The following is an 11,209-nucleotide window of genomic DNA, read 5'->3' as shown; positions in this document are numbered from 1 at the left end:
GACCAATTCCTTCGAGTAGCGACTCCTATAAATCGCAAATTTCATCTAGTTGGTACATGGGGGGGGAGGGGGGTAAAAGTTGAAAATGTTTACTTCTTTACGGTTAAAATTTGAAGAATTAACGGTGATTTCGTGAGAAACGATAACACGAGTTGATGATACCATAACAGTTCTAATTATCAATTAATTGACAGATCTAATAATCTTCGATCGTGACCATATTGTAAATTAGGTGTGTAGATAATATTATAGACATTCAAAACTGTGAACATTGATTTAAAAAGTGCTATTATTTCAGATGTGTTGGGCGAGTGTTTGCCGAGGTCTTGTTCAGCTTGGTAAGTGACTTGCTATTTAGTATTTACTAGCTTCGGTATTGCTCTGGTTCAATTAAATGTATATAATTAATATAAAATTTATCTTTGTGATACTGCTCCTACACTGTTATTTAAAAAAAAACACAATTTTAAAAATCTCCATATAAGGTTATAGTATTGTTAAAAATGTTTAATTTATCCGGCAACAGCTAGTGGTAAAAAAAAAATATTACCTCGAGGTGCCTTTAGGGGACTACAAGGGAAACGCCGACCGACAGGTTTTGGACTTCTGTAATATTAAGTCTGCCCACGGCCATGGATCCGGCCGTCGTTGCTTATACCCTTCACGGCAAGACCATTATATAAAATTAGAAAATTTAATTCTCACAACTTATTAGTGAAATTTTGTTTGTAAAGGACCGTTCGGTTATACGTCATAATATGTAACAGCGCCAATTTATTTGTGTATAGAAACTTGGTTTAACGTTCCACGTAATGGTGTCTGATTTCTTAGAGGTTATCATATACTGATTGGGATCGACAGGAGTGATTAATATTAATCTAAAAAAAAGTACCTATATTTTATTAAAAAAAAAAAATTCTTAATGGACAAATTTATTGGACTCATTTTTGCAAGGGTTTAGGGGTAATTTTTAAATTATAAAAAGTATTGAAATAAAAATACTTTTTTTTGGAAACCAATTACAAAATATATTATTTCAAATACTTATTGAAATACTGAATTGGTTAGGTTCTTCGTCGTGCTATTAGTAAGCATATAAGTAATATATTTTATGTGATGGAATTTTGTTTTTGAAAAATTTAAATTTAAAAATAAGTAAGTACAGTTTAGGTAAACATACTATAATTTATGATACGAGTTGTGATTTATAGTATTTCTAAAGTTGTTTAAACAAAGTAAATATTTGACTTGTTTATAACGTGTAATTGACAAAGGTTTTTTTTTTTGTTACCTTTAATGTGATAATAAACAAATGTTAAAATTTTTGCAAACATTTTGCCCACACCAATCTAATCAGCACGTGTAACAAAACCTGCCAAGCATTTTATTTCTTTATTCATCAAAAAACTAATTTTTGCAATCTCCCAAAAACAATAACGATTTCGTCATTATGTTATTTTTTGTTATGTTTACTTTTTGCGTTGTGAACACAAACGATCTTCATACTACAATGTTATCTGCCAGTTATTCGTTCATAAGATGATGTTTTTTTCACCTCATTATTAAGCACACGAGTCCTTGCCATTTATCAGATGATAATATTATAAGAAACCTTGACAAATTGGTCCATTTTTTTTTTTATGTAAACATTTTATGGCATGATTCATAAGTATCACAATATAGTCGGACATTTACCTACCTGCAAAAAAATAGGTTATCTACACAGTTTTAGCTCCTGCATATAATTACATTGTTATAATAAAATATGATATTATGTTAGATGTGACATGTTCGAAAATAATAACAAATATGCGTTGGTCGGTACTTCATAATAATTTTTGAAGATTTTGACCATAACATCTTTTATACCTCACCAAATATGTATATAAATGTGATGATGTATTGTTGATGTACATATCTTTCCTGACTCACGTTGGCTAGGTACCGAATAATATATTAAGGTCTACACCCCCAAACGAATTTTTCGTCCCTTTATGCGACCAAACGTTGAAATGATTCCCACGCATCTTCTATTTAATTTATTTGCTCCTTTAGAAAATTATTCAATGCATTTAGTCGTATATCATTTTCCTTGTAATCGCTTGTACCACTCGACGGTTGGTTTTTTTTCCTTCTAAGAAACCGACAAAACGGCACAGGCGACCCAGGACTCGGTGATTATAAATAATACTGGAGAAACAGGTGCCAAGAGTTTGGTGGATAAAATACCATTATTGTGGTCTCGCGGTATAAAATGCTTGAAGTATTTGACTACTGAAGAAGCAGTGAATTGTAAACCCACATGGTATTTTCATTTTGAAGATCTAACACGTTTTTAGGGACGGATAGACGCATATAGAATGCTATTGAGTAACTTTCAAAAAGATTAGTGGAAAACCTAAGAGTACTAAAACTATTGGATTCTCAACCAATTAAAAAAAACTATTCCAGACATATAAACAATAAATTAACCTTTTTTTTTTTATCATATGGTCTCCCAGACTGAGATGGGGTCAAAAAGTAACTTAAGATTTAATTTTGTATAAGCTCCGCTGAGAAAATAATTTAAATATCGTATTTAAATTTATTTTTGACAAGACTTAATATGTAAAAAACCGTTGTGATCATTCGGTTGTATTAGCTAATCAAGTACATAATATATATTTCCTTAGTATTTACACTATGGACTTGTTGGTTGATCTACAATAATGTTCTGGTGATATCTTCTAAAACGTGTAGCGAGTCTTCGAGATCAGAAATAGTATAAATAACCCAAATAGTATCCTTTTTTATAATTTTTAATATATTACAGTTTTGTGCAATTTTGTAGATGGTATAAATTTAATTTTTTTTTTTTTGTAATGTTACCAAATAATATTAGAGTTAAAATAGCAATGACATATTATTCATGCTGTAATTATCTTAAACTTTTGTCTGAATAGATTTTGTTTAGAAAAACCAGATTTTATGATTAAGCCTTAAAATAATCACTGTACAAATGCGCGGTTGTAGGTCTACAAATAAAACGACTATTCCTAAAACAACAAGATTTTATTAGTATTTACTATCTTTAAAAAGTAATCTGAAATCAAACCAAAAATGGATAAAACGGTTGATATCTAATTTGCGGATAGATTTTACGTTATTCCGTATAAACTTTTCTTATGTTATAAACTCCGACGTTAAATGCCATAAGTTATAAAATCATTAATTACATTGAATAACAATAAAAAATGTAAGTATCATGTTATATATTGTATATAGATGTATTTTAGACAAAATATAGGTTATTTCGGGCTTGAACACAAAAAAAACATTACCTTTATCATATCATTATAGTTCTAATAAATGTATTCAAGATATAATAACAAATTGAGGCTTTTGTCGACGGATATAATTTACTTGTAGACTATAATTGCACAAATTGTATTTATTATAATATGATAAAAAGTATAGCTTTCTTTGTATTTTCTAGTTAATTTATAATTAAAACTTAATAATAAATTAGAGGTACCACACAGCAGGCGCTAACCCAGGGATTTCCCACAACCTGTTCCAACATTTTGCAATCTCTAACGTTACATAAATAATACATAGTTTGTGATCGAAATTAAAGTCCAAAAAATGAATAATTGTACAACCAATTTTTACTCACAGGATTTAATTAATAAAAAGTAATATTATAAGTGAATACCATAATATGATATCAGAGTAACATCATTAAAAGCAATATTATAACAAAAACGTTTCATATCTCTTTTGGCCTGACAATCAGGGCAATAAATACAAATAAATCATCAACAACAAAATGTGTAAATAATTTTAAGACTAAATTGAAATCACAAAAAGGTATTATTAAAAAAAATATTTCTATAACTGAATACCATGGGATTCAAGAGTAATATGATTGAAAGTAATGATATGACTTGTTAGGGATGATGACCCTTCTCTTGCCCTGTCAATCAATTGCCACTGATTTTTTCCTCTGTCATATCTTTCACAATGAAGTTTTCCTTGATGATTCACAAACACAAATAAGTCGTTTTTCATGATAACAACACCTGCATTTTATAATATTTATGAGTAAAAATAAGTATTATATATTTGATTAAATATATACAGACTTGAGCACATCCTTACAATCCATGTTTATGTTAGGCATTTCATCCCATTTGAAATGTTGTAAATCGAATTTAAAAACTCGTCGAGGTGCATAATCACCACCAATGAGATAAACGACGTTATCTATTTTTGATATATTCATGTAATAATTTTGTATCGGCATAGGATCGAGTTGTTTCCAGTGTGTCTTTTCAAAATCATAGTACTCTACAGTTGCAAGAGGGATACCATTAAATCCGCCAAACTACACAAAACAATGAAACTTGATTAAAATGCTTACAAACAATAATAGCTTGTTAAATGAAAAGTTTATAATCATTTTGTAATAAAAATATAATTAGAAACTTGTTTAGTAGTTGGGCATGGTATTTATGGTTAAATTGTGTTTACTTACTACATATAATTTATTATTAAATACTGCAGCACTGCACGAGGATCGTGCAGTGGGCATTGGTTCAGTAATTTCTGTCCATACTTTTGAATTTGTATCATAGTATTCTACAGAATTCAAACGATTACTAAATAATAAATCAGAGCCTCCAACCTATGTCATAAAAAAAAAAAAAAATTTTTTCTTGTATACAACATGTATTCGTTATGTTAACTACAATAAAACTAATACATACGACATATATGTACTGTTTGTATGTACAAACAGCAAAACTTGATCGTGGTTGTTTCAATGGCCTTGTGGAAACCCATTGTTTTGATTTTGACTTAAGATCAAGCTCGTCTACAAGATTGACTACATTATTAGACTTATTTCTACCACCAATGGCAAGTATTATCCCATTTTCAGAGACTACCATCTTTGAGTCTTTACGAGGAGGCAATAAAAATAAATGATCGCTTGGTTTCCATTTTAAGTCATTATCGTTTCTAATATCCATATACTTTACACTGGAACCACCACTGTTTGAATCACCAGTGATTGCAAAAATAATCTGAATACACAAATATACAAATGTCAGGTGATACAAGCACATAACTAGTACAACTATTGTGTACCTATACAATGTAAAAATTTAGTTTTAAAATGTCTACATACATTTGATGATTCACTTTGAGTACATCTTCCTTGAGTATACGATGGTTTTAAACAGTCGTGAGTAATAATATTTTCTAATATGCCTCTCAAAACTAAAAAAGCATAACAATAATAATATTTATTTAAAAGAGACATCAATAATATATTTCACCTATAGGCGCTATTGTATGTATAAATAAATGGCACAATTTAGATTGAATGTTGACCCGATTGGAATATCAACAATATGTACTTACCATCATTATTATTTCTCACTAATGGTTCTTTATAAATCCTTTGTAGTCCTTCTTTTGAAATTAAAGGCAAACGTAAATATTTCATAAGAACCGGTAACAAGTCATTACGTTCATCTGAGTTATAGCGTATCCACCCAATGATAAAATCAAATATCTAAAATAAACGCAAAAATGAATTAAATAATTGTAATAGAAACAACAACATTAAAATAAGTAATTTTTTTCTTTCTTTTAATGTTACAATAATTATACCTTTTCCTCAGAATCAATTACTAAATCATCACGTGTAATAAACTCGACAACATCATCAAACTCATATTCATAAAGTGTTTCTAATGCTTGATCAGAATTCAAAATTGTACTAAAAAAATATTTGTTCTATTATTTGATTATTTAAATAAATAATGCGATCATATGAAGCACCTGATTACTCACGTGCAATTGTTTAAAAAATATGACCAACAAAAATTGTAAATCTTTTCATGTGATATTAATTTGGAAGTTTTCATAAAACTCACACAATTTGTAGGATTTATGTTTTCTTTAATATGTTTAAAACATAATTCTTTTATATGATTTAGACCATACATATTAGCAGCCATCAATAGTTTCTACAAAATATAATAACAAGTAAATAAAAATAGTGTAATGTTTTATAAATAGTATATCCTATTGCATATTTCCTACTTCACAATTATTTTCTTCAATATCCAGTTTACAAGTATATGCAAATTTCACCACCAATTCTAAAATTTCAGAATCTATATCTTTTATAAGAATCTCATTTTCGTTTCTTTCCTTAAAATGACCGCTGAACATCGTGTAAAATACATGAATCGCAGAAGCCAATATATTTCTGTGAGCTTCTATTTTTAGGCCTGCATCAGTAACCAAGGTTACATCACAAAATTCTTTGTCCCTAGAAAAAATGTATCCATATTAATGTATTTATTTTCATTAGTTGTTATAAATGACTATAAAATTCATATTTTATTCTGAACGACTTCTGAAAAGCAATATTAAAATATGCAATAAAAACTTTGTTTTTTTAGAGAATTGTCTTAAAATACTGTTTCTTATAATAAAAATATTTTATTGATAATTACAAGAATTAAATAAATATTGATGATAATGTTTGTAAAACCTTTATTGTTCTCGTTTTTTCATAGTATAAACAAAAAAAAAAAAATCAGTTAAGACAAAGTTCTAGAAATAACTAAACTGAATGGCCTTATGCCGAAAGCAACCAACCCACAAAAAAAAATCGAGATTTTAGTTTAACTAGTGCAGTATACCTATACTACAGTTAGTACACTAAGTGTAGTATGGTTTGCGGGTTGGGTGCTTCCTGCATAACACCATCCAATTAAAAGTTTAGACTTTTGATATTTGGATTATGCAAAAAAAAGGACACATCATTTTTAAATGAAAGATTTGAATTATAGATTTTAAAATTCAATTAACACCATTTGTTTTCACCCCCCTCCCAACTTACTGTTTTTGATAGCATATTTTGAAACTTAAATCTTATCGCATACATTTCATTAACTTTTTAAATTGGGAACTATGTACTAAAGTTTTTGACCGGTCGATAACCAGTTTTAGTAACTATTTTTTTAAGTTATCGGAGTTTTAAGTTTAGGCAGCAGGAAAGGTGGAGTGTAGTATTTTCAATCGCTCTTCCCCACCTGCCCTAACTTACTCTTATAACTTTAAAAGTAGTGATTCAAAACTGGTTATTAACCAGTCAAAATCTTAGTTACAATAATCTTAATTTAAAAATTTAATGAAATTAATGAAAAGCTTTTCAAGTTTCAAAAGAAGCAATAAAAAAAACTAAGTTAGGTGGGGGGTACAAACAAAAAAAATTGTGAAAAATTGAGATCATATTGTATAAAAACTAGGTGTGGGCCGATACTAGATATCAGACGATATTTGTGGTATCGGTTTTATCGGTATCGTTTTTTTTTTTTCGGGAAACTGATATTTGGAACGATACCAAAAAAATAATCAATGGTAGGTAATGTGTAATATTGGTTTTATCGGGTATAGGTTTGTGATATAATGGTATAGGTTTTGTTTTATAATCAAATCATGGTTTTTGCAAACAATTTTTATTTTTTTAACATATAGGGTATAGGTTTTATATCGGCAACATATATCCGAATATTAAGTATCGGTAAAAAGTGGTATCGGCCCATCCCTAAAAAAAACAATATGAAAATAAAAAATTTAATTTCTTATTTAACACTAAGAAATATTGAGTAGTTCACGATTAAATGATCACCCAACGACTCAGCTAGGTATATTATTTCAAAAGCGCACAATTTAAATACAAACATAAATCCGTAATAAATACGACTTGTAAAATACTAATCAATTAATGACTTACTTATAGAATTGAAACATTTTTTCAAAGTGTTCTTGCATAATAACTTCCATAATTGTTTAGCTTGTATTACAGTATAGATTATAGATGTACCTTGTCTGTGTTTGATTGTTATCTAATTGTAAAATTAGCTAACCTAAAACCAATAAGATACAAAATACAATTAATTTTTTAATTAAAAAGACGAGGAAAAAAAATATTTTACTATCAACCACAACAAAGTGCCTAATTTTAATAAAACTGTATCTCAAATGCTTTACGAGAAAAAAATCATGTGAAATTGTTTTACATGGTCCTTTAATGGTCACAATGGTTAATATAGTATGTATGCCTAAAACAAATTACATTATTTGAAAAATAAAAATCAATAAAGTTATAAATGGTATATTTTGTCTTTTCTAAACATAAAAAAATTAATGTTAATTAGATGAATACCACAAAACTTAAGTATGAATTGTGTAGGTAAAAAGCTAAGACGATAAACGTTAAAGCTAAACAATAACCCATTTGACTGAGTAGATTAATTCAAGTGGCCTTGATCTCGTGTCATTCAACCTAATTCTATTTATTCACAATCAGTATTCTAGTCAACGAAAGACAGATAACACGGCAACAATGAATATAAATTAACCTTGTCTCGTTAAAAAATAGACGGTCTTATATGGATACTCTATTTATTTTTAAAACTTTAAATGGATATGTTGATAGCCCGGAACTTTTAATGTGATTGATATATGTGTTAGTTAATAAGGTTGTTAAATGTTTATTGTGTTAACGTTAAAGTTGTTTAATGTTATTACTGTATTACATCTGTACTCATTGCTCCCAGCGGGGCGTTACTTTATTAAATAAATTAGAAGTACAAAACAGTAAGTACCTACTCGCACAACGTACAATCGTAAACCACTGTTCGGGCTGCTACTTTTAAATGTATAATAAACGGATTACAGGCAAGACAAAACTTAATATTGTAACTCAATAACAAAACACGGCGCAATACGTTAGATATTTATCACAGAAATCGAGAGAAGTTATTATAATTCATATCTATGGAATTTCACGAATCGGACGCGTAGCAACGATAATGTACACAAATTGTTTCTACGGCCCTGAATCTAATCGAACCGGTATAATAATTCACAGAAATTCAGAGTGTACAAAAATAAATCTCAATTATTAAAAACAACATGACTTATTGTATTTAATATGTAGGTTTTTAACGCAAACTGGAGGGAAACGCTAAAATTGTCCAAACAGATTTGTGATAGTGTGTGTGTGTGTGTGATAACGAGTGATTGCCACAGGTGGTGGTACACCGCAGCGTGGAGGTAAACTGTCGCGCCTTTTTGGAGGCAAACAGATAAAATTGCCAACTCCGGTGGGACATTTTTCGCAATGTGTTCAAACTATAGTGTACAGTTGTACTATTATTATTAAGTACAACGATGAGGATTACTCGTTGCTCACTAAATATATATTTTGTATATAATTCTACACTATTGTATTTAGGCACTCAACATTAGAACTCCATTTCGGTTATGTAACTTCTAACGCCAAATCTTTGTATAATAATTATCGAGATGAATTAGGATTTATATCTCGTAGAAATATTGTTTTTTTTTTATTAATTCAATTAAAATGTTTCAGCACACTACATGCTCTTACAAGTCAGTTATTTTATATGCATGTACAATATTTTACGAAGTCGTAATTCGATAAAATTATAACGTATGTTGAGCTGACAGTACAGCGTGATTCATTTTGGATAAGACACTAGTTTTCTCCGAAAATCGGATTTTTACCGACGAAATTATTATTTTACATGATGACTGGTGTAACAAAAACTACTTGTCTTTGATGAACCGATTGAAAATATTGAGAAATATAGATAAAAATTCAAATATTTACAGTCATAACAAGCGAACGAATGGATAAAAATTCAAAATTCAAACAACAACATTTTTAAAAATTTGTTGTCTATATTATATATGGAATTTAAAACATATGTTGCCATTTGAAAAAGTGACGTCCTACCCTTTTTTTTTGTATAAGGGTTGGACTACAAATTTTCAGGAAATTTTAGGAATTTTTTTTTTTTTTTCCGAGAAAATTAGTGTTTTACCCAAAATGTATCGCACCCTGTATGCCTGTATAATACAGATCTAACTTTGAATGTGTATGATTGAACCTAACCTAACCTTTATTTAAAATATGTAGGTATACATGTTTTAATTTGTATATTGTATAATAATACTTAGGAAATTTATTGTACATCTGAGGTAATATTTGAACTCGCCGACCTCAAAGACATATTATAAATCGACTACTTTCTTAGTTCTTTAAACTAAAACTCAGCATACCACATTTTATCGTTTTTTGCGATTTTAGACTCATTAATAGAGTAATTAATTAAATAACTAACATAGCTTCGTGTTCCGCCAGTTTTTGCATCTGAATCTTTTTAACTTTGCTAACGAAGTAGTAGTACATTTTGTTGTTATTGTACAACACAAATTTCTGCTTCTTAGGTCCAACTTGAAATATTTTTATGAACATACACTTATAATATACTCAAAATATTCTTACTTTGTTTTTCATTTAACAATAAATAGAAAGTAACATAAAAAATCAGAGACAAGGTCTAATTTCAGAAAGCCATTTATTTTTAGCTTCAAAAATACATATATTTAAAACAAATTTAAGATATTTTTATAAAGTGCTACGCACATTACACAATATAATATAAGTAAGATCAAATCGTGTCTTAAAAGTGGGTTACAAGAAAACATTAAATTTCTTAGCAGTTTATTTTGAACATAATTCGAGGTCTTATGAGTAATGTAGGTGCAAAGCTTTGAAAATAAAACAAAAATTAGTGCATGTTAAATTTGAATGTGCAAATATAATAGTGTTCAATAAAATAATAAGATTACACTGAGATTTATTAAAATTATAGATATTGTATTAATCTGAATTTTCTGACCTCACTCTAACGATAGTGCTTCTAATTGGGTTGTATTTAAACCCAAATTTGGAAACACAGTTTCTATAAAATAGTTTATTTTTATATCGAGTTGCCCCTCTATGTCCTTTTGAGAATTTTGGGGAACCTCGTTGTTTGTATGCGTATCTGACTGAACCTCGCAAGACTTGTCAGTGAATGTGTTTAGTGCTTTTTCAACTTCTGACAAATTGCCTAGGAATATTTGCATTCTATCAGGTAACTTATTAGTAATACTAACGGTGTACATATTATCGTAATTCTTCGACTGATAGTAATTTATACTTTCAACGGAGTTCGTGAGGAAGTAAATAATTTTCAAAATATAATTTTCGAAAACAGTCCGAGGAGACAATCGTTGAAAATTCAAAAGGCTGCGTCTCATGAGCAAAATCACTGGATCGAAAAAAAAA

At 28.8% G+C, this 11,209-nt stretch overlaps 1 protein-coding gene across 6 annotated transcripts; it reads right to left on the bottom strand.

Annotated features, from left to right (window-relative positions):
- Window positions 1-3,380: 3,380 nt before the first annotated feature.
- On the bottom strand, window positions 3,381-9,029 carry LOC126833231 (kelch-like protein 2). Of its 6 annotated transcripts, none has more exons than XM_050564432.1 (12): window positions 8,677-9,029; window positions 8,001-8,126; window positions 7,799-7,931; window positions 6,094-6,325; window positions 5,842-6,017; window positions 5,659-5,767; window positions 5,407-5,560; window positions 5,171-5,262; window positions 4,749-5,066; window positions 4,517-4,666; window positions 4,141-4,366; window positions 3,381-4,061 (listed from the first exon to the last, which is right to left on the bottom strand). In XM_050564432.1, the coding sequence occupies exons 3-12, from the start codon at window positions 7,846-7,848 to the stop codon at window positions 3,871-3,873; spliced, it is 1,698 nt and encodes a 565-aa protein (XP_050420389.1). In that variant the 5' UTR covers window positions 7,849-7,931; window positions 8,001-8,126; window positions 8,677-9,029; the 3' UTR covers window positions 3,381-3,870. The 6 variants fall into 6 exon arrangements, with proteins under 6 accessions (XP_050420389.1, XP_050420390.1, XP_050420388.1 ...); XM_050564433.1 differs by having other exon boundaries at window positions 8,056-8,126; XM_050564431.1 differs by lacking the exon at window positions 8,001-8,126 and having other exon boundaries at window positions 8,673-9,029.
- Between the last annotated feature and the right edge of the window lie 2,180 nt (window positions 9,030-11,209).

This window comes from Adelges cooleyi, unplaced genomic scaffold (assembly GCF_023614345.1).
Source record: "Adelges cooleyi isolate 19-005CV unplaced genomic scaffold, UGA_ACOO_1.1 ACOO_flye_CR_arks_rails_tigmint_CR_PRNA_2, whole genome shotgun sequence".
NCBI lineage: Eukaryota > Metazoa > Arthropoda > Insecta > Hemiptera > Adelgidae > Adelges > Adelges cooleyi.
The sequence above is the reverse complement of the archived record's forward strand: the minus strand, read 5'-3'. Positions and strand labels throughout refer to the sequence as shown.

What these genes read in the sequence shown, in the direction of transcription:
- LOC126833231 (XM_050564431.1), bottom strand. Translation starts at nt 7,848, where the DNA reads ATGGAAGTTATTATGCAAGAACACTTTGAAAAAATGTTTCAATTCTAT. An exon ending in AAAATGTTTCAATTCTATAA is followed by an intron (nt 6,326 to 7,798) that starts GTAAGTCATTAA and finishes CATTTTTTCTAG; the next exon opens with GGACAAAGAATTTTGTGATG. An exon ending in TAATTGATTCTGAGGAAAAG is followed by an intron (nt 5,561 to 5,658) that starts GTATAATTATTG and finishes CGTTTATTTTAG; the next exon opens with ATATTTGATTTTATCATTGG.